Below are 23407 nucleotides of genomic sequence, written 5' to 3' on the forward strand. Positions count from 1 at the left end.
GAGAGCTTCCACCAGAAACCAAACCTGATGGCACCTTGATCTTAGATTTCCAGCCTCCGGAACAGTGAGAAATCAATGTCCACTATTTAAGCCACCCACTCTATTGTATTTTGTTACAGTAGCCAAAGCTGACTAAGACACTGAATCCCGGTAATTTCTACAAATTCAATAGAGAAGAGAGAAATACGATACCTCAGACTTATTTTAAAGGAGAGTTGGCAAGCGTATGGCTGTTAGCAGAACCGATACCATCGTGGGCACTTACAGTTTCTCCTGTCCTTCCGCCGGCCCTACCCACGGCTCTACTGTGCAGTGAATCGCTTCTCTGTCGTCAAGGGCTTTGGATGAAATAGATATTGTTTAATAATCATTAGGACCAGGTAGCCTCTACGCTCTGTTAGTCCCCAAACAATGATGAAAAGCTTCCCTGATGTGTTCCCAGCACCCATGTAGCTAGTTACTCATTTATAAACCTTAGGAATGCACATCCTGTTTCCAAGCACCTACTCCCATGCCCTAGGTTAACTATAAATTGTCCCAATGGCCCTTTGGTGGTGCTGGGTTCAGCTTCCAGTGCTTCTGGATCATTTTCTGCCCAATCCCACCCTGTGAGTAAGTTACCCTACAATAAACCGTGTTAATTATTTGGAACTGCCTGCCTCGTTTTTCGGTCTCAAGATGCCTTCTCAGTTTAGTGGGTACTTTTCGTTTCCTCTGCGTCCTCCAACAGTAGGAATCACAGAAACCTCTTCTCTCCAGTGTTCGTCATAACTGTCCATGTTTTCCAGAGTTGTATATTTCCTACAGCCTTCACGTCACCTCTGAACACTTCTCAACCAGTTCAGACTTTTTAAAAGCAGGGATGCCATATCCCTTTTGGCAATCTCAAGTTTTACATGATTTAGGTCAGTGATTCTATTGATGTGCCCCACAGACCACCTGCATCAGAATCACTTAGGGTGTTTATTCAAAACTCAGTCCCATTCCTGGTGGCGCAGTCATTAAGAATCTGCCTGCCAATGCATGGGGCAGGGGTTCGAGCCCTTGTCGGGGAAGATCCCACATGCCGTGGAGCAAGTAAGCCCTCGAGCCACAACTACTGAGCCCGTGTGCCACAACTACTGAAGCCTGTGCACATAGAGCCCATGCTCCGCAACAAGAGAAGCCACCACAATGAGAAGCCTGCGTGCAGCAACGAAGACCCAATGCAGCCAAACAAAAACAAAAACAAAAATGCAGTCCCAGCCCTCACCCAGGCCCTACTGATTCAGAAAGTTTGGGGGTGGAGGGTAGAATGTGCATTTTAATAAGCGTGCCATGTGAGTCTGATGCGTGGTCAGTAGATTTGGATAAGAAGCGGGTGAGGGGGGAGGGCTTTTACTATTTTTCGTTTCAGCCCAGAGACAGATCTGTGCTCAAATAATGATTCTACCACTTTCTAGTTTGGAGCCTTGGGCAAGTTACCTCCCTGAGCTGCGATTTCCTCATTGTCAAATGAGCATAATAATGTGTGCTGCACAGATTTTTATGAGGATCAAATGATATGATGAGTGCAAAGCCACCAGCACCAAATCTGGTCTATACTATATTTAGTAAACTTCCTACCTTGTCATTGGGGTTTCCGAGGTCTGTGGTCATTTGATTTCGTGATATGTGTAGTGATGGTCTTGGTCGTGGGTTCAGCAGCTCTCAGTTGTTCTGTGTTTTCTAGAGAGAAGAAGGGGTGGGATGGTGGTGTCTGTCTATGTGTGGGGTCTGGCTACTTGCCAAATAGGCTGACTTGATCAGTTGTGCTCATTTTATCCTTCCAGCCTCTGCCAATTTCCATTTCCCTTCCCAGGAGGGAAGAGCTGAAAATGTTCCAGGGTAGGCTGAATCTGAGCAGTGGCAGTGATTACAAAGTCCCCCCAAGAAGGCAACCAAGAGATGACCCTGACTCTCAAATAAAAAATTGATCTCGTTATGAGATCTGAAAGGGGGAGGAGTGGCTCTTACTTCCAGGCGCTTCTTCTCAAATGGAAAGACATGACTAATTCCCTTAAAGAATCCTCGGTAGATTGGCAGAGCCTTCAGGGCAGAAACGTACTCAGAACAAGAAGGTAAATCCCCAAAAGCAAAGAGAGAAAGCAAGTGTGCATTGGCAGCTCAGTCCTCAGGGCACTGAAGGGGCCGGGATGTGCTCGGCTGGAGACAGAGGCAGGTATCAGAAACGGTTATGGGAGCTTCACTGGCTTGCTGTTACTGTATGACACATCACTCCCAAAACTCAGTGGCTTAATATTTTCACTCCAGTGTCAATAGGATAATCTGGGCTTGTTCTTGTGTTTGCAGGTCAGCTGGGGACTCTGTTCTGCGCTGGTCTTGCCTGGGTCACCTTGACTGGAGCAGCTCTGCTCTGTGCGTGTTTTATTCTCTGCTAGGGACCAGTGGGCTAGCTGAGCATGTCCTTCTCATGACAAAGAGAGAAACACAAGAGAACGAGCCCAACACCTTAACAGGGAAGGAAGTAGTAACACAAGCAACAAAAAAGAGAAAACCGGGCAGGCACATCAGGGTAAAGGGAGCAGAGAAAACAGGACGAAAGAGACATGAAAAGGGTAAGTTAGGGAAGCACCCCTGGTTCAGAGTGAGCTAAATCGCTTGCTGATAAACAGCTTCTTGGAATATTGATGCGTTCCTAGTATTTCAAAGCAGTCATTTTCACAATGAGAAAGAGTCTTTATGTTTTAATTTTCACGTCTAATGGCTGCATTTTCCCTGTGGCAGCCCTTGCATGAAAGAAGACTTGGGTTATAGAAATTGTTTTGGTCCCCTTAGGGGTAATCAATTTAGCATTTATGATTAGAGCCTCTTTCACTACTAAGATCTCTCCAATTGCTGTACCTCTGGAATGAAGGCTAAAACTTCATAATGCAGAAAGATTGCATTAGAAAGAGGCTGGAAAGGCAGACTCAAATTCTTTTCTTGAAATGTAATTGTTTATTTTTTCTGGATGACGTGGTTCCTATTGCTACATATTATCGGAATAAACTCAAGGGTTGGTGACATCACTGCTGGGAGGGTAGGCTAGATTGATTCTGAAATGGTGAGAAGTCGTTTCAGGACAACGTCAGGGAATGTGGTAGGTGAAGAGAAGCAGATTTCCTTGTGCAGGTCAAAGTCCTTCTGAAGAGGGACTGCAGATTCCCTGGAGATGAAGCAGCCTCCCTGGGATAAGTGTCATCTCTTCCAAGGGAACCGCTGGGAAGTGAGTCAATCATTTGCATACCTTTGCTTAAGGTGTTAAAAATTATTCATGTGAAAAAGATGCAGGGATAATTCTTCAGTGGATTTATGAGCTCTTTAGTGGTTTTTCTTGACTGGGGATGGCGGAAGGATTCCTCTTCTTGTCTCCAGGTCAGTATCATTTTTTAGGGCTTCCTGAAGTAAAACAAGAGGCCAGATCTAGGTGGAGGTGGGATGGAAATGGCCCGGGGACGCGTAGGCCTGGTGACTGAGGCTATTTATGTGCCCACCATTCCCCTCTCTTGCCTGTCTTACTGGGGGTCTGAAACTGATCAGGCATCATCTAGCCCAGCACCCAGCACATAGAAGATGGTCAGTAACTATTTATTAACTTGAATTGAGTGACGGTTTGTGGTGTGGTAGAGAGAGCATGATACTGAGAGTCAGGAGAACTGGGGCTTAAATTGGCTGGTGGAGCAAACCAGGACAAGCCTCCTTTCTTCTCCGAGCCTCAGTTTCCCTACATGCGAAGTGGGGATTTCTCCCTGGGCCATCGTGAGACCCGAGAGCACTTGTGATGCTGGTCACAGTCTCATCCCGTAGAAGGCACTGACCATGCTGGGGCGGAGACCGCGTGCCCTGGTCAGAGGCCAAGGGCAGAAGCCAGGCTGTGCTACAACGTGGGTGGTGGGGACCACCCCTGCAGAGCTGTGGCCTCTTTTGGGGGTTGACATCGGAGCAGGGTGACCAAGTCAAGGCTGGCAGCCCAGAAGAAAGAAGCATTGACCATCCCCTGAGCCCCAGAGGGGCCCTTTATCCTTACACAGAAATATCACCTGGAAGGAGGCCAGAGGACAGACAAGGTGACAGCATAGCACATGCATATTCTCTGTCCAGGCTCTAGAGACACAGAGAGAACTCAGGCAAGGTCCCTGATGGCCAGGAGATGACCCACATTACGCCATAGGGCGGGGCTGATGGTACAGGTGTTGAACGGGTGATAAGCATCACGACCAGTGTGTTTGTGAAACTTCAGAGAGGCGGAGAGAGGAAGCAGTTGTGGGACTATTGACAGAGTAGCAAGGATCTGGCATCAGCCTGGGCCTGCGGGTGCTGGTGGAAGGAAGGTGGACCGGGAAGGGATGGTCTCATGTTATCGCAGGACCAAGCGACGGGGTGCTGGCGGGCCGAGCCATTGACTCTGTGTGACCCGGGCAGGTCCCTTAACCACTCTGGGTCTCAGTTTCCCCATTTATCAAGTGAAGGGGTTGGCTGAGATCAGGGGCCCCTCAGGGCAGTGAGGAAGAGCATTGGGGGGGCTGAGAAGATGGGCTCCAGGCCTCTGACCCTTGTTCCATCTACACTGTACAGCTTTCCCCCCTTCGTTTTGGATAGTATGTTTCTGCCTAAGATTTCATTGAAGACAAGAGTTGAGGTTTTCTGTTTTGTTTTGTTTTCTAAAGCCACTGGTCTAGAGATCTTTAAGTTTCCTTTCAGACGTCAACAGCCTAGGATAGCAGTTCCAGGGCCAGGTGGTGGCCGGCTCCTTAGCGGGAGCTGGGAGGGACGGCTAACCCAGCCCTAGGACCTCTGCAGCCCTCCTCCTCTCTAGAAAGGGGGGTGGGGAGGGGACGCAGGCTGGGGTGCCGGAGTGGGTACAGATTTCTGGGAAAGACGGACAGAAAAGCTCCTGCTTCGTAAACCTGTTTGGTAAAAATTGGGGCACACTGTGAGGGCCTTTCAGACCCCAGAACGGGTCCTCACCTGAGACAGTACTACCTGCCCTGGTCTGGGGTTTCCTCCTGCAAGTTCTACCACTGTGGCTCCCAAACCTGGGGCCTGAATTCCATGGGGCCCTGTGAAAATACAGCTGAGAGGGCTGAGGAACAGAAGGGCTTGCCCGGGCTCTGCTACTGACTAACTCAGCATCTTCGAGCCTCCGTTTCCTCACTCGTAAAGTGGCAATAAAAGTACCCACGCTTTTTGTGGGTAAAAATAAGTGAAGTGCAGGGACTTCCCTGGCAGTCCAGTGGTTAAGACCCCACGCTTCCAATGCGGGGGGTGTGGGTTCGATCCCTGGTCAGGGAACTAAGGTCCCACATGCCACGTGGCCAAAAAATAAAAATTAAAAAAAAAAAAATGAAGTGCTGACATACTATAAAAACTTTAAAAATTACCTCTTCCATCTGCCCCTAATACCTGTGCCCCGTCGCTTCTCTGCCTTGCTTAATTTAATTCAATCTATTGATTTACGGTTCATGCCTAAAGCATGCTCCTAGTACAGAATGCCAGGGGTAGCTGAACGGGCAGCATCATAGCGAACAAGTACAAGAACAAAGGGCTAGACAAGTGGACAGCTTCTAAGTACTCACGAACATAAAAAAAATACAGTCATTTATTCATCTCAGATTCCCAGAGTGCCTCCTATGTGCCAAACTGGGTTCACTAGGTGAGGTCAACCCCTGACACATGGGTATGTGAATTTTTGTCTCTGTCTCAGACAGTTGAGAAGAAGTCGGTGTTTTGAGAAAACGTGGTGATGTGATGGAAAACAAAGTGCCAATTCCCCAGAGCAAGACCTGCGTGGCATAGCCTCCCATATAGCTTTAAGCCCTCTGCAGCAGCAAATGGTAGCACACTCCCCAAATGCCCGGGAGTGACTGCTAGAAGAGGGCATGATGTGGCCGAAAGGGCCCAGGTGTTGCCACCTAAAAACAGTGTAAACTTAGGAAGGTCAAATCTAACTTTGAGCCCCAGTTTCCTTATCTATGAAACTGGGTCATAAAACCTGCTTGCCTGGTTGTTGTGGAATAAAATCAGATCGGGCAAGGATCTGCTTTACGGTAGCGCTCGGAAAGGGATCTCCATGTTTACGGTTTTGGAAAAAGCACAGAGCGGATGATTGCATTCGTGAGTGTCACTGTGGGAGATGCAGTCTGGCCTTGGTGGGGTCCAGGCCTCAGGAGTCACCAGCTGAGATCCTGTGCCGAGTGCAAAGGGCTCTGAGCGCCCCCTGCACATCGCGATTCCGGAGGCTGTAGACGACAGGGTTCAGCATAGACGTGACAACAGTGTACAGGACGCTGGCCACTCGGCCCCGCTCGGCCTCATACCAGGCCATGGGCTGGAAGTAGACTGCAATGACTGTCCCGTAGAAGAGGCCCACCACGCACCCTCGGGGAAGATGAGGACCTGGATGTGGCGGGTGTCGGAGCACGAGAGCCTTAAGAGAGGCTGGTGGTCACAGAAGAAGTGGGGCGCTTGGTGGGAGGCACAGAGGGACAGGTGGGCCATCAGCAGGATATGCAGGAGGGAGTGGACATGGCACACGAGCCACACAGTCCCCACCAGGGCTGTGCACACAGCCCGGGACGTCCTCGTGGCATAGTGGAGGGGGTGCCGGATGGCCACGTAGCGGTCAGAGGCCATGGTAGCCAGGAGGCAGCTGTCAGTTACACCCAGGGCGAAGAAGAAGTACATTTGGGTCCGGCAGCCAGCCAGGGAGATGGAGCGGTCACGGGCCATCAGGTTGGCCAACATCTCGGGTACAGTGACGGAGGTAAAGCAGAGGTCAGCAAAGGACAGATGGGCCACCGGGAAGTACATGGGTGCACGAGGGTTGGACTGGCTCGGATGACGGCCACAATGAGTCCATTACCCAGGCTGCCCGCTACATACAGGACCAAAGATAGGACAAAGAGAGGCCGCTGCTGTCCAGGATTTGTTGTTAGTCTTAGTAGGGTGAGTGGGGTTCCTTCTGAAGTCTCACTGGCAGCATCCATGGCTGGGCTGCTTCTTTGTCTGGGACCCCAGGGGTTCCTTTCTACTGCTGAGTCATCTCCCCAGTGTCAAAGGAGAAGGGTGAAGGGCCACGAAGTTGCTCAAGGCCTTCTGGCCATGAGGGAAATCATGGGTTTGGAGTCAGACCGAATGTGCAAATCATTTTTCCTCCCTGAATCTTCTTCCTTTCCAGGCCTTAGGTTCCCCACCAGTCAAGTAAGGGAGCTGAACCAGGTGACCTTGAAGGCTGCTTCCAACTTGGATACTTTGTGATTGGAAGCAAAAACGGAACAAAAACATTGCCCAGGATGTGGACCAGAGAAGGAAGAAAACGCAAAAGAAAAGATCAAACAAAGAGAGGATCAAAATCAGGGAGAGATTTGACCAATGGGCATTTATTTCAGGAAAGTCAGAGTGGAAAAGAAAACCCAGATGGAAACAAGGAACTTACCAAAGAAATAAAAATTCCAAACATTAAGGGCACACATATATTGAAATGAATGTAAACCTACGGCACCCAAATGCAAACATGATGTTTTAGAACAGTGAGGGTCAAAAGAAGAACGTCTCACTCCTAGGGATGTGAGGATCTGATGATGTTCATATACCCAGACTGCCATCTAATATGTCATCAACAGTAGATGATGGGACGCAGTCAAACAATATCATCAAATTCTGAAGAAAAGAAAAGATTTTGAACCTAGAATTCTATCCTAAACCAAAATATTAATCAAGTATGAGAAAGGAAGAAAGAAATTTTCAGACTTGCAAAACAAAAAAAAAAAACCAAAAAAGAACCGAAGAGCCTGGAAAACTCTTCCCATGAAATCAAACACTTACAGCATCAAACAGATGCACACCTTTTATGGGAAACTCATGCAGACCGATGGATACACCTGCCCGATGCAGAGACTTGACTCTTAAGGACAGAGGCAACTTGTTTCAATGCCTCCATTTTTTCTGAATCTCACTGCAGAAATCTTGGATGATTCTCCAAGAGGGGGGGTCTTATAAAGGAGAGGGATTTTAGCATAGGTTTCCTGAAGGCTATGCTGAGGCCGTCTCTGCAGGAGAATGATCTCTTAATTTCTTTTCACATCCTTCTCTCTATTAAAATAAAATAAAGACCCTTCCTACCCTATTGTCTTCCTTTTCATCCTCCATTGGGTAAGAAGAATTTCTGGCTTTGGATCCCTGGAGAACATTTTTTATCTCAAATTTACAATCACGTCCCACTGTCCAGGAAGGTAAGAGGGTCGGGGCGAGAGGGTAAGATGGAGTGGGAAAGCTTGCTTACGCATTGGCGTTTTCAGAAACTGGACCTACTCTGACCTGTGTTTAAATTGGTCTCAGTAAACATTCAGATACACGGAGCTGTTTGCAGAAACATTCATCTGTAATCACAAACACACCTGTGCGGGCGTGCAGGCATATGCAGCCTCCAGTTGTGCTCTGCAAATACACAGGCACGATCCATCACATACGGAAACGTGGACGCTGACATCTGAGTAAGCAGACAAGTGTAACCACAAGACCCACAGACCCAGACCATCCTACACATAAACAGAGGGTCCAAAGCAATCACAAAATAGCACTGAGGCCGGAAGGTGAAGCTCATTTACAGACTCCTGTTCACGGGGGCTCCTGGCACCACGCACAGCTACTGGGACACGCACGTTCATGCTTCCCCTGAGCTCTAGCCTGTGTCAGCTCTCTACCAGTGCCCGTCCACCCCATCCCGGCACACCCTGTCACACCCCGTCACACAATCACATCTTCCGGCACAGCCCCAAGGGCCCACGGCCTCGCAACTTCACACGTATGGCTACACTCACATAGGCTCATGCTGGGTCACAGCAGAGATGTGCCACCCTAGAGGAGCACGTCCATATACACACCCCCTCCCCCTCCCCCAATGACGCCATCGGGCTGTGATGGGAACGCACAGCCTCACACAAACAGCACCCGCTCTCACACTCACATGTACGGCTCGTGCCCACAGCCACGTTCAAAAGGACAGATTCGTACACTCTCCAGCCTGGCCATTTGCCCCAAGTGTACCTTCTGGCTTCTCCACATCACAGGAGGGAGCAGCAACGAGGACCAAGTGTAGCCCGTCACTGAAGGGTCTGGGGTGGGAGCTATTGGCCACACTTACGGGGTTTGGGGCCTTGGGAGCACCTTAGCTTCTCCCAGAGACAGCACCGCTTCCCCTGGCCCATATTCCTGGGCTGGGAGGCAGCTTGGCTCGGGGGCTTGTTATTCTTTCTCTCTAGGGCCCAGTTTGATGGGGGTAGGGGTGGTTGGTGCCACCTTCAACTTGGGGGACCCTCAGGAGCCCCGTGTGTCGTGAAGCTGCTGCCCCCCCGGTCCCTGTCTTGTGGAGGCCAGAGCTGACTCCTGAACCCCAAGTCCGGGGTTTACAGCAGTAGCTTCTGGAGCCAACTGTCTTGTCCCCTCAGCTGTTGCTGAGGCTTCTTGTAGGAAGTGTAAGAGTGTGGGAAGGATTGTACCTCTGAGGACTGTGGCAATAATATGCCCGAGTGACTGTGGTGTGTGTGTGTGTGTGTGTGTGTGTGTGATTGTATGCCTGGGTGTGAAATGATATGTCTCTTTCAAACAAAATGTGGCTATGAGCTTGAGTGTGTGTCTGAATGTGCAGCTGTGCCTCTGTCTGTGTGGACGGCAGGGACAGCCTGCGAGTGTTTCTTTGTGCATGAAGGTTTCCGATAGGGATTGGGTCTGTGTTGCAGGGGCTATGTGTTCCCGTGTGTGTCTGTAGCATTCCAGGTGGGAAGGGCTTTGCGTGACTCAGCGTCAGAACAACCATGAGGGGTGATTTTGAATGTATGAACTTTCAATGATCGCCTGCTGCCCACTGAATAAAGTCCCAATTCCCCTACCTGATATCCAGCCCGTAGGGTGTCCTTCCCATCCCCAGGTCTTCAATCTTCAAACTTCTCTCCACTTCTTTCCCAACACATCTATCTCTAGCCAGTTAAGTTGGTCTCCTTAGAGCCTTTCGGGCACACCGAGCTCATTTTACCTCTGTGCCGTTGTGTGTGCTTGTTTTTCCCCCACGGAATACCCCTTTCTTTCAATTCCCACCCATGCTGCAGGGTCCAACTGATTTTGTGCAAGAAGTACCCCAGTCTTCCCCATCCCAAACCTGCTTTTGTCCTAATTGCTTGTCTTAGTAGATGGTGTTGAAGGAGGTTTAAAAAGGGAAATATTTGATCAGAACTGGGGAGCTTTCCTGGGCCTCTCACTTTGGGAACGAGGATCTGACTGTTTCTCTTCCTTTATTCTCCAGGTTGGGCTCTGTTATTATCTTCCAGGGCCTCCCCTGCCCTCTTGTTTATTTTCTTATCTATCAAGTAGGTCCAGCATAGCAGCCTGAAACTTCACGTTTCCTCCGGTGAATGTGTAGGATTTATGTGATTATTGTATCTGACTGCTCCACAGAGGCTAAACATGTGGAAGGACCCATGTACACCCTGTAGGGCCAAGATGATGGAAGGGGCCGTGTGCCTCTGGAAACTTCCCCTTGATTGTGGTGAGAAAGGTATGTCATAAGAGCCCAAGAATTCATAACAAGAAGAAAAGACCACAGAGGAGGTCTCTGAGTATAAACACCATTGAATTGGGGGCAAACCTTCCATTCTCAGTCCTATAGTTGCCAACTCTTCTGATAACGTCTCCAACCACTGTCATGGCATATGAGTTGTCATGGTGATAGGAGGAAAGAACTGAGAAAGGATTATAAAAACATGGGGTTGGGACTTCCCTGGTGGCGCAGTGGTTAAGAATCTGTCTGCCAATGCAGGGGACACGGGTTCGAGTCCTGGTCCAGGAAGATCCCACATGCCGCAGAGCAACCAAGCCCGTGGGCCACAACTACTGAGGCTGCAAGCCACGACTACTGAAGCCCGCGCACCTAAGGCAGCTCAACAGCAGATTAACTTGATCTTGATTCTGGCTCTGGGTCTAGGTTACTCCAGGCTCCTGTCTCCTGTCTGTAAGCTTCAGTTTCTCCCCTTTTCTCCCCCTCAAACAATGACAAGAGACACCCAGCCAGAGGAACCTCCACCTTTACCACAGTGACCGGGCCCGGGAAGAGCCCTCCTCATCTCTTCAGAGTCAGTCCTAACCAGCGTCTCTGACCTCGCACTCGTGCGCCGGCCTCGGACAACAGCAGTGCTTCCAGTTCCTTCTGAGCACCTCCCTGACCTCTTTGTGGTTTTTTTTTTTTTTTTTTTTGCGGTAAGTGGGCCTCTCACTGCTGTGGTCTCTCCCGTTGCGGAGCACAGGCTCCGGACGCGCAGGCTCAGCGGCCATGGCTCACGGGCCCAGCCGCTCCGCGGCATGTGGGATCTTCCCGGACCAGGGCACGAACCTGTGTCCCCTGCATCGGCAGGCGGACTCTCGACCACTGCGCCACCAGGGAAGCCCTCCCTGACCTCTTTGTTGCGGAGGCTGTAGATGAGCGGGTTGAGAGCTGGGATGACAAGGGTGTAGAAAACAGATGCCATCTTGTCGGTGTCCAGGGTGTAGCTGGAACTGGGGCGCAGGTTCATGAAAATGAGTGTCCCGTAAAGCACGGCTACGGCCGTGAGGTGGGAGCCACAGGTAGAGGCTGCTCGCCACTGGCCCTTGGCCGAGTGCATGCCGATCACGGCTCCGGCAATGAACCCGAGGACACGGCGATAGCCAACACGGTGGCTGTCTGGATGAAGCCACAGACGACGAAGAGGAGGAGTTCACTGAGACTGGTGTCGTTGCAGGAGACGGCCAGCGGTGGAGGGATGTCGCAGAGGAAGCTGTTCACCTCCCGAGAGCCGCAGAAGCTCAGGCGGAAGTTGAAGGTCGTGTGGACCGCGGCACTCACTGCCCCACCCAGGCCTGATGCTGCCAGCAAGACCAGACACAGACGCCGCGATACGGCGGTGGTGTAGAGAAGAGGGTTTCTGATGGCCACCTCGCGGTCATAGGCTGTGGATGTCAACAGGCGACACTTGGCATCCGCCAGCCCCGTAAACAAAAACATCTGGAGGGCACAGGCTGCGTTAAGGGATGGTGATGCAGCGCAACAGCTGGTCCACGAGCATCTTGGGACAGATGGCTGAGGAATAGCAGGCATCCAGCAGGGAGAGCTTGGCCAGGAATAAGTACATGGGTGTGTGGAGCTGGGTGGCCACCTAGACTAGCAGCACCATGCCCACATTTCCCAGCAGGCTCACCAGGTAGACGGGCCGGAAGATCAGGAAGAGGGTCAGGTGCAGGCCCCAGCGATCTGTGTTGCCCAGGAGGATGAACTCAGTAAGGGCAACCCTGGCCCAAGTGAAATTCTCTGGCATCATCCTGCAGGACAGAGTCTGGGGCAAAGCAGGAGGGAGGTGAGGGAAAGGTTAGGACCATCACCTGTGAGAAAGCGCTTTGTACTGGGAGACAGGCAGACTTGGGTGTGAGTCCTAACTGTGTAGCAAAATAGCGGTGTGACCTTGGACAAGCCATATCACCTCTCAAAACCTGTGTTTTTAGTGCTGAGAAGTCACTATCATTTAACCTTCATGAGAGCAGGAATCTTGCCTGTCTTATTCAATTTTGAATCCACAGTTCTGAGAATATTGCCTGGCACATAGTAATTGCTCAATAAATACGGGCATACCTCATTTTATTGCACTTGGCTTTATCATGCTTCACAGATGGTGTTTTGTTTTTTTGCTTATGTTTTTGTTTTTTACAAATTGACGTTTTTGGCACCACTTTTCTTTTTAAAAAAAATAAATTTATTTATTTATTTTGGCTGCGTTGGGTCTTTGTTGCTGCACATGGGCTTTCTCTGGTTGCGGCGAGCGGGGGCTATTCTTCGTTGTGGTGCACCGGCTTCTCATTGCGGTGGCTTCTCTTGATGTGGAGCATGGGCTCTAGGCACACGGGCTTCAGTAGTTGCAGCATGTGGGCTCAGTAGTTGTGGCACACGGGCTTAGTTGCTCTGCGGCATGTGGGATCCTCCCGGACCAGGGCTTGAACCCGTGTCCCCTGTGTTGGCAGGCAGATTCTTAACCGCTGAGCCACCAGGGAAGTCCAGCACCATTTTTCTGACAGCATCTGTTCACTTCATGTCTCTGTGTCACAGTTCAGCAATAATCACAATATTTCAAACTTTTTCATCATTATTATATTTGTTATGGTGATCTGTGATCAATGATCTTTGATGATACTATTATGATTCACTGAAGGCTTAGATGATGATTAGCATTTTTAGCAATAAAGTGTTTTAAAATTAAGGTATGTACACTGCTTTTTTTAGACATAATGCTATTGCATATTTAATAGACTACAGTATAGTGTAAACATAACTTTTATATGCACTGGGAAACCAAAACATTGGTGTGACTTGCTTTGCTATATTGGCTATATTGCATTTGTCTGGAACTGAACCCACAATATCTCCAAAGTCTGCCTGAATTTGTTAAATGCATGAATGATGAATAGGATAATAGTTGGTGTCTGGACAAGGATTGAAAACTCCATGACTCTATATGCATTCGCCTCTCCAGTTTCCCAAGGAGGAAAAGAGACAATGAAATGGGCACAGTCTCCTGATCCAAAGGGTAACTATTCACTGTGGGTCTTGAGGTTTTCTGGGAGGACATCTTTCCACTAGAGTAAGACCTGGGAAGGGAGAGTGCAGCAGTGGTGGGCCTCTGGGGGAGACAGCAAGAAGTAGAAAGAACAGAAGATTTGAATATATTCCAGGGCTGGACTCTTCACCTCCTCAAGCCTCAATTTTCTCATCTGTGTAGGGAGAAAGAAAAAGCTTCAAGGATTCATTGAGATAATGCATATAAAGCATCTCACACAGAGCCTGGCACACAGCAGGCGTTTAATAAAGGATCAGTTAACTGAGTTGAGTTAGATGCCTTGCCTTGATACTAGAAGGAAGCAACTTTAAGGCAACCAGAAGTAGTGTAATTTCCAGAAAATATAATATTGTTTACACTCCTGTGCCTTTTCACTCCTTCCCTCTGCCTAGAACTTATTTCCTCTTTTTGTGTTTGACACAAACTATCTCGGATGTAAAGCCTTCCCTTGTGACTCAGATGACTCAGAGGAAAATAAACTTCTCTCTACTTTGTGCTGGCTGCACTGGAGCTTACATCCATCACAGCGTTTCATTATTCTTTTGCACATTTTTTTAAAGTCTTCACTGAATTTGTTACAATATTGCTTCTGTTTTATGGTTTTTTTTTTTTCGCTGCAAGGCATGTGGGATCCTAGCTCCCGAACAGGGATCGAACCCACACCCCCTGCATTGGAAGGTGAAGTCTTAACCACTGGACTGCCAGAGAAGTCCCGACTGCACATATTTTTTATGTGTCCGTCTCTCCTGTGGGTTTTGAGCTCCTTGATTCAATATTCATTCAACAAATGTTTATTGAGTCCTACTATGTGCTAAGTATGGCCCTGTGATTCATTTTTGTACCTTCAGGGTCTGGTATGTAATCAGTGCTCAATAAATATTAGTTGAATGTATAAAACAGTGAAAAGAATATGAACATTAACAGCATGCAGACCTGGTTTTTTTGTTTGTTTGTTTTTGTTTTTTGCGGTATGCGGGCCTCTCACTGTTGTGGCCTCTCCCGTTGCGGAGCACAGGCTCCGGACACGCAGGCCTAGCGGCCATGGCTCACGGGCTTAGTTGCTCCGCGGCATGTGGGATCTTCCCGGACCAGGGCACGAACCCGTGTCTCCTGCATCGGCAGGCGGATTCTCAACCACTGCGCCACCAGGGAAGCCCCAGACCTGGTTTTAAGTCTGGGTTCCACCACTTTCTGCTGTGTAACTTCAGGCAAGTCACTTTACCTCTCTCAGACTGTTTTCTCATTCTAAGGTAGATGTAATATCTCTGTTGGAGGCTTCTAAGAGGCAGTAATGTGCAGCACCTGGAACTGAGTAAATGCTCTTTCTCCTTCCTTTAAGAGAAGTTTAGATGTTTGGGACTTACCTGTGGCTGGTGAGGATGATGAAGTCTTCGTAAAGTGCAACTTGGATGAAAAAATTTTTGATTATATCATATGTTGGTGAGTCTGCTGGTGGAAGTGTAAATTGAAAATTTGGAGGACAATTTGGCAGTTAACTGCAAATGTGTATACCCTAGTGTCTTAGTCTGCTTGGGCTGCTACAACAAAGCACCATAGACTGGGTTGCTTAAACAACAGATATTTATTTCTTGCAGTTCTAGAGGCTGGGAAGTCCAAGATTAGGGGGCCAGCATGGTTGGATTCTGGTGACAGCCCACTTTTAGACTTGCTGATGGATGCCTTCTTGCTTTATCCTTATGTGGTGGAGAGAGATAGAGTGCAAGTTGTCTAGTCTCTTCTTATAAGGGCACTAATTCCATCATGAGGGCCCCACCCTTACGACTTTATCTAAACCTAATTACCTCCCAAAGGCCCCACTTCCAAATACCATTACATTCGGGATTAGAGCTTCAACATATAAGTTTTGGAGGGACACAAACATTCAATCCATAACACCTAGTAATTCTGCCTCTTGGTGTTTTGAAAACTCTCACACATGTACACAAGGAGACATGCACTCCTGGACTGTTTATAATGGCCCAACATTAGCCAATGTCAATAGGCTCGTGGGAGTTAAACAGAAATAGATTTAACTTATATGTATCAACGTGGAGAAATATTAAAACCACATTGAGATAAAAACATAATTTGTGGAAAAATGTACAGATTGAAGAAAAAGCACAAAACAATAATATATGTTTTTATGTATAAGTATACAAAATGCACTGATGGCTGCTCCAACCAGAGATAGGATCCTAGCTAAAGGGTCCCAGGACATCTCAAAGGTTTCATCTTCTTTGCCTCTTCTCTACATCCAGAGGTGATCCTCCTTATCTTTTAAGACTCAGCTCAGGGATCATTACTTTTTCCCAGGAAGCTTTATCTGAACATCCAACCACCCAACCTCTTGTTTCTGGAACCCCACTTACTGGGATCTCTATGTTGTAGCTCTACTCCATCATTTTATAATTACCTAAGTGATGATCTCCCTCACCTAACTGAGCATTTGAGACCATGCCTAAGTCTTCCCTTTATCCTTAGGGATACAGAATTTTAGGGATCTTCCCGTCTTCCTTGGCAGGGTCACACTGGTGGAAGTCAGACAGCCTCCAGGAGTAGAAAACTGTGGGGTCCCAGCCCCACCCAACTATATGGTCTCCATGAATGAAGTCAGCTTGCCAGCTGAAGTTCTGCATCCAGAACCCAGTTGGTGGCAAACCCCTTGTGTATTTCTGTCTGTCCACGTGGAAAGCAAACACCACTCACATTCACAAAGTGAGGAGCAGAGCTGCTTCGCATGCCTTTCCATTTCTTCACCTGTAAGATGGGGGTAATGAAACTTCAAGGCTTTTAAATTGCTTTGAAATTTGGGGGTTCAAGGATCCCAAAACTTCAATTAAGCGGTTACTACGGAGTGTGTGTGTGTGTGTGTGTGTGCGTGCGCGTGTGCGCATGTGCACAAAACATAGAGTGAATTCTCCATTAATTTCTCTCTGTTGCCTTACTGCCCATGAGGAGTAATCCTGACATTCAGGGAATTAATTTTTTTCCTTGAAGTTAAGAAAATGGAGTTCCAAAGAACGAAAGAGACAAAATACACAGCTCTTAAGGTATAGAATTGGGGCTTGAACTCAGATCTGGCTCCAAATCCAATTTTCTTTGTCTCTAGACAGAGGCCCTAAATAGTTCTCTTAACAGATTACCAAGCTAGTTGTCACTGTCTTGCCTCAGTCCTCTCATCTTTAGATTAAGCAGATTGGACCAGATCAGGGGTTCCCAGTCTACTCTGCGGACTCTGTCTTTAGAATCACTGGTGGAACCTAGGGGCAAGATGGAAATAAAGACACAGACCTACTAGAGAATGGACTTGAGGATACAGGGAGGGGGAAGGGTAAGCTGGGACAAAGTGAGAGCGTGGCATGGACATATATACACTACCAAAAGTAAAATAGATAGCTAGTGGGAAGCAGCCTCATAGCACAGGGATATCAGCTCGGTGCTTTGTGACCACCTAGAAGGGTGGGATAGGGAGGGAAGGAGGGAGGGAGACCCAAGAGGGAAGAGATATGGGGATATATGTATATGTATAGCTGATTCACTTTGTTTTAAAGCAGAGACTAACACACCATTGTAAAACAGTTATACTCCAATAAAGGTGTTAAAAAAAAAAAAAAAAGAGTTACTGGTGGAGCTTTGTGAAAAAACAGATGGCTATACACAGCGCCCAGAAATTCTGATTGATTTGATCTAGAGCAGGGCTCAGAAATCTGTACTTGTAAAAAGTGTTCCAGGTGATTCTGATACGCAGCTTGATTTGGGACTGTGAGCATCAGAGCTTCTCCATCTTGAATGTGCATAGGAATCATGTAGGGATCTTGTTAAATGCAGGTTCTGCCTCAGAAGGACTGGGGAGGGGCCTGAGATTCTGCATTTCTAACAAGCTCCCAGGTGATGCTGGTGTTGCTGGTTTGGGCACCATGCTTTGAGTAGCAAGAGCCTAGGTCATATTGGACAGCATTCCCAGCTCTGACATCTTAAGATTCTAGCTTTCTAGAGGGTTCTCTTAGCCTCCTCCTGCTCGCTCCTTTCTCTCTGCTCAACTCTTTGTTTTGACTCATCCTCTCTCCCCAGGCCCCACTACACTCATGAACACATTTAAGTTTGGTGAGGCTGGACTCTCGACATTTTTCAAGATGTGGTTTCCCCATTTCCTAACAAGCCCCAGCTCTTAGCGTGTTCCTCCTCAGCACGCCAACATTTGACATGTCTCGGTCCAGACACCAGCTGCTGTCACGGTGTTGGTGTGTGGTTATTGGTTTGGTAGGACATACCTAGAAGGTGGAGGTGGGTGGGGAGTTCTTCCAATGGAGCAGATTCAGTCCAGTCTTTGGGTGACACTGGCAGGTGGAGGGGTGGCAGGGACATGCCCCACCCTAGACGTAGGAACAGGGGGACTTATGCTCTTCTTTAGCCCTGGGGGAATGGCCTCTTTCTGGTCTCCTGCTGACTCCTCTTTCCCCCTCTGCTGTCCTGGACTCCATGGACACTCCCTCTCCACATCCTTTGGGGACTCCATGACAGCTGGTGGCAGGGGAATGTCAGGGATGACTCACTCTTTGGCACCCGGGAAGCTGGAAGAGTTTGGCTGAGTGGGTCTCCAGGCTCTGTGTGGGGAAGGCAATCATGATGCTTGTTTAGAGGAGTCCCTTTGGCTCACTTTCCTCCATCCATTCTTTGGGATTCAATATTTTTATTATGCTTTATGATCTTCTACACAAACACAAGCTCGTCTTGTGGTTCTCCTAACATTTCACATTATTCCTCTTGCCTGGAATGTCCAGCCCCTTTCTTGTCTCTCTGGAAAACTCTTCCTTTTTTGTTACAGAACCAGTTCAAATATCACCTTCTGCAGGAAGCCTTCCTGCCTGTGGGCTGGAGCCATTCTTTCCCTCCGTGCATCTGGGAGACGCATATACAAGAACACAAAACCAAGACAGACAAGGAAACAAATGATTGTGTCTGATGCTGCGCCAGACTGGAAGCAGCCTGAGGCCAGGACCGGGCATGAAGTCGTCACTCAGGAAATAAGATCAGAACTCTTGGGGGTGGACCCAGGTTCTGGTGATTGATAACTACTCCTTAAGAGGTGGGAAGGGGGCTGAGCCTGAAGGGAGGGCTGAGTAGCTCAGCCTGTGGAGAGTAGACGGCTATGGAGTGGGAGCAACTTGGAATCTCCTTGTTTCTAGGGTGTGTCTTAGAGCTAACCTGTCGTTCATGTTAGCAGAGTGTTCATTAGTTCATGTAATTAATATGTATTGCACTTTACTATGTTCTCAGCTTAAGTTTAAGGTCTTAATGATGAACCAAATAGCCATAGTCCCTTTTTCCCCTGGAGCTTGCAAGGAGTTAGTCAGAACTAACGAAATCAAAACACAGGGGAAAGTGTTTCAGGTGGGAGTGATGGCACGTGAAGAGGCCTGGAGGTGGGAATGCAAATGGCATGTCTGAAGAATTGGAAGAAGGCCAGTGGGCTTGAGCCCAGAGAATGATGGAGAGAGAGTTGGGACTGAGCCTAGAGTTGTAGTAGAGGCCAAATTGTGGAGCTTTGCAGGCCATGCTAAATATTTGGGTTTTTGTTTGTTTTGGGTTTTTATACTAAAAACAATGACCTTACCATGGATCAACATGCTATGCTGCTGAGAACACCAAGTCCTATCACTCCTGGGAAAGGCATCATCTACTGGAATTTATAATGGGACATCCTACCAGGATGGGTGAGTTACTTTCACCCCTGGGTGAGGGGAAACTACTCAGTTTCCACTGGGATCCCGTTGTCCTACTGCAAAGTGGCCCTGCGGAAACACTCTATACCTGGAATGGAACATGCACCATTCAGAGAAGGGAGAAGTTGTGGGTCATTACCTGGTATATCCCTCCCCCCAGTCATCGCCTCATGCCTGACAGTGCTGTCTCCCCCTGCTAACATGCATGGTACACACAACTAGGTCAGACTCCTAAAGCTGCAGCCAATTAGCATCTGAGGATCAGGTCACAGTGCAATCCTTATAGAAAGGGAAAGCCTTCCCATACAAGTTCCTACTAAAAATATGTCTTTGCGGCCTTAGGCTTGTGCTGCTCTTGCAGTGTCTGGTCATGAGATGGGCACCTGACGGAAATACCTTTCTACAGTGGGCCCATCTGTATGCCCAGCAAAGGAGTCAACCCAGCTGTTGGGTACGTGGGCAGCTGCCCCTCTCTAGCTCGTCAGGATGGCCATGGTGGGTATTACCATTCTAGGAAGGGGATCGGAAGGCCCTAAAGCACTCCACTGAGAAAGAATAAGGTAGGACTAGTCTTTTTTTTTTTTTTAATGTATTTACTTACTTATTTATTTTTGGCTGTGTTGGGTCTTCGTTGCTGCGCGCGGGCTTTCTCTAGTTGCAGCGAGCGGGAGCTACTCTTTCGTTGCGGTGCGCAGGCTTCTCATTGCGGTGGCCTCTCTTGCTGCGGAGCACGGGCTCTAGGCGCGCGGGCTTCAGTAGTTGTGGCACACGGGCTCAGTAGTTGTGGCTCGCGGGCTCCAGAGCGCAGGCTCAGTCGTTGTGGTGCACGGGCTTCGTTGCTCCGTGGCATGTGGGATCTTCCCGGGCCAGGGCTCGAACCCTCGTCCCCTGCCTTGGCAGGCGGATTCTTAACCACTGCGCCACCAGGGGAGCCCAGGACTACTATTCTTAATCCATCTGATATTACCAATACTGATCCAGAAACCTGGCCCGTGGCACACACAATCAAAACACTGGGCATGGATGTTCCTTTTCTGTCAATCAAACTACACGGACAGCCCATCAACTACAGACTAGAAGGGTCCTAAAAACACCAGCATGGGTGGCTATGCTCAGATTTGGGAGGGGTTCATGTGGCTTATCCCGGGTTATGAACATTTGAGCGCCTTACACTCCTGTGTTGGGAACAGAAAAATCCCTCTAAACAGAACCAACCTAATTGCACCAGAACCGTGAAGTCATTCTGTCACATTCAAGGAGAGTGATTTGTTTGGCACTGACTGGCTACACCACCCAGGTGTTTGTTTATTGGGTGACCCCCAGTGGGACCCAGTGGTTGTGTGGCACAAATCTTTGACTGTGGCTTCCATTTGTGTGATTGGGCTGCTGCACCCTGGGTTTTACCTGGACACAGGGGAGAATTTGCCACATGGTAAAAAAAAAAATTGCCAACCTCCCTCTTCTCAGGGCCAGATGGACATTTTTTTTTTAAGATGGACATGTTTTGTTTTCCATTGGTACAATCATTTGGCCACCATCTTCGTTTCCTCCATTGGCCTGGAGGGCATTATAACACACATAGAAGCCCTTACTAAATTCACCCAACAAGCCTTAATTGGTAGCTGGCAAAACCTGTCTCTACTAAACACTGAATGTCTCTAATGAGAAAAGCTGTCATCTAAAATAGGATGGCCTGGACATTATTACTGCCTTGCAAGGAGACACCTGTGGCATTATTCAAACATCGTGTGTGTGTTCATACCTGATGAGTGTACTAATGTTATCATTTTATTAAATCACATGAGGGCACAAGTGACTGCCCTGAGTGATCTGACACCCCAGCCTTGGGAACTTAATAAATCAGTGAATCAGTGGTTCGGATCACAGGGCTTTTGGTGGAAAAATGTGTTACTTATTTTGGGAATCATTATTCTAAACTTTGTTTTCTCTTTCATGTGCCTATACTATTGCTGTGATATCTGCCTCCAAAGCAGCCAAATAGCCACCAAACGAGCCACCTCCATGCCAGTGAAACCCCTTGCTGAACCCTTGCAAAGGGTTCAAGGTATTTAGCTAATGCTCAAAAAACCCGAACTCTGCGATGGTTTTCAGGGAAAGGTTTTTAAAGACAGGGTGAGGGAGAGGGCTGTGGGGTGTGTGATCAGCTCGTGGACATTCTTCTGATTGGTTGATGGTGAGGTAATTAATCGGGAGTCAACATCATCAACCTTCTGGTTTCAACCCGTCTGGGGTCTACGTGCTCGTGGGCGGCATGCAGTTAACTTCTTCCACCTGGCGGAGGCTTCAATATCTGCAAAACAGCTCAAAGGCCGTGGCTCAGAATGTTACCTACAGCCCTTGAGGAGGAAATAAAGGTCCTTGACTTTGTTTAATGGCTAAATTATTATTATTTTGTCCAGCTTGACTGCTGTATTTCTGCATTTTCTCACTTCTCTGATGAAATTTATCCTTTGGAACTCGAGGAAGGCCTAGGAGGCTACAGTTTTTCTACAAACAAGAGGTAAGCGGAGGATGTAGCAGGGCGGGGATCTGTTCCAGGAGGTCCTGTTCAGTTACATTGGGGGAGGTCACGGAGAAGACTTGGCTTCTGATTGACCTGTGAGTCGGACCTGGCTGATTGGAGGCACCTCACCCCTTCCTCTGTCCTTGAAATATACACCCTGCCAACGAGATGGAACGGAGGGGTGGGTGCCCACGTGGGAGCCATTTTCAGGAGAACATTGAGAGAACAGTGTGTTGTTGAGATCGTCTGAACGGCATGGGTCTCTGAACCCACTGAAGGCCTCTGTATAGGCTTTTAAGATCCTGACTGGCGGGGGGGGGGGGGGGAGATCTACTTGTGGCCACCAGGACAAGCCTTACAAGTAATTGCCCCTATTTATTCAGGGGGTTCCTGACCCTCTCCCCTGTGGCAGCTGAACTATGCTTTCTATAAGCGGTGGGGGGGGGGCTTGTGTGTGGGTGACCTTCCTATTCCCCTTTATCTTTCACAATCATCTCCCCTACTATCTTTTTTCTGCTATCTAATCATGTTTTGGTATTTGTTTATCGTCGACCCTGAACTGATGCTATAGTGAACAGAAAATGTTAAACATGTCTTTTCAGATTGTTTCTGTTCTTTGGTTATTATGAATAATGCTACTATGAACATTCATGTACAGCGTTTTGTGTGGACATATGTTTTCTTAGTTATATACCTAGGAATGGAATTGCTGGGTCATATGGTAACTCTGTGTTTAATTTTTTGAGAAACTGCCAACATTTTCCAAAGTGGCTACATTATTTTACAATCTTACTACCGATGCAGAAGGGTTCACCCTTCTCTCATGCCTTGCCAACATTTTGATACTGTCCATTTAAAAAAAGATTTAACCATCCTAGTGGAAGTGAAGTGGTATCTCCTTGTGGTTTTGATTTGCACTTCTCTGGTAAGTAATGATGTTGAATATTTTTCATGTGCTAATTGGCCGTTTGTATCATTTATTTGGAGAAGTGTCTATTTAAATCCTTTGTGCACTTTAAAATTGGGTTATTAGTCTTCTTATTGTTGAATTGTAAGAGTCCTTTATATATTCTTATACAAATATCTTACCAGTATGTGATTTGCATATATTTTCTACCTTTCAGTGGGTTGTCTATTCATTCTCCTGATGGTATCTTTTGAAGTACAAACCTGGTGATTTTGATAAAGTCCCATTTATCCGTTTTTTTTTTTTCTATTGCTGCTTATGCTTTTGGTGTCATACCTAAGAAACCATTGCCTAATCTAAGGTCACAAAGATTCATTCCCACACTTTCTTCTAAACATTTTGGAGTTTTAGCTTTTACATTGAGTTAATTTTTGTATGTGTGAGGTAAAGGTTCAGCTACATTCTTCTGCATTTGGGTGTCCAGTCGGCCCAGCACTATTTGTTGAAAACACTATTCTTTCCCCATTGAATTGTACTGGCAGCCTTATTGAAAATAACTTGCCCATAAATGTGAAGGTTTATTTGCTGACCTCAGTTGTAT

The 23407-nt window shown here is 47.8% G+C and overlaps 3 protein-coding genes and 1 long non-coding RNA gene across 4 annotated transcripts in view; 2 read left to right on the top strand and 2 right to left on the bottom strand.

Annotated features, from left to right (window-relative positions):
- The first annotated feature begins 3069 nt into the window (after positions 1-3069).
- On the top strand, positions 3070-8146 carry LOC136794645 (uncharacterized). Its single transcript, XR_010841720.1, has 2 exons — positions 3070-3247; positions 7199-8146. It is a non-coding gene; the product is annotated as an uncharacterized lncRNA (long non-coding RNA).
- On the bottom strand, positions 6185-7007 carry OR1K1 (olfactory receptor family 1 subfamily K member 1). The gene is given in 3 exon segments (XM_059073161.1): positions 6185-6396; positions 6399-6839; positions 6842-7007. Coding segments are annotated over 3 exon segments (819 nt in total).
- A 2292-nt stretch (positions 8147-10438) lies between the features above and the next one.
- OR5C1 (olfactory receptor family 5 subfamily C member 1) lies at positions 10439-12365 on the bottom strand. The gene is given in 4 exon segments (XM_067040170.1): positions 10439-10473; positions 11402-11701; positions 11704-12073; positions 12075-12365. Coding segments are annotated over 4 exon segments (996 nt in total).
- Positions 12366-19362: 6997 nt separating this feature from the next.
- Positions 19363-23407, top strand: part of OR1B1 (olfactory receptor family 1 subfamily B member 1) — a 29949-nt gene continuing 25904 nt past the window's right edge. Inside the window, 1 exon segment of the mRNA XM_059072372.1 lies at positions 19363-19366. Coding sequence (XP_058928355.1) covers positions 19363-19366 — 4 coding nt within the window.

Source organism: Kogia breviceps, chromosome 8, assembly GCF_026419965.1.
Source record: "Kogia breviceps isolate mKogBre1 chromosome 8, mKogBre1 haplotype 1, whole genome shotgun sequence".
Classification (NCBI taxonomy): Eukaryota; Metazoa; Chordata; class Mammalia; order Artiodactyla; family Physeteridae; genus Kogia; species Kogia breviceps.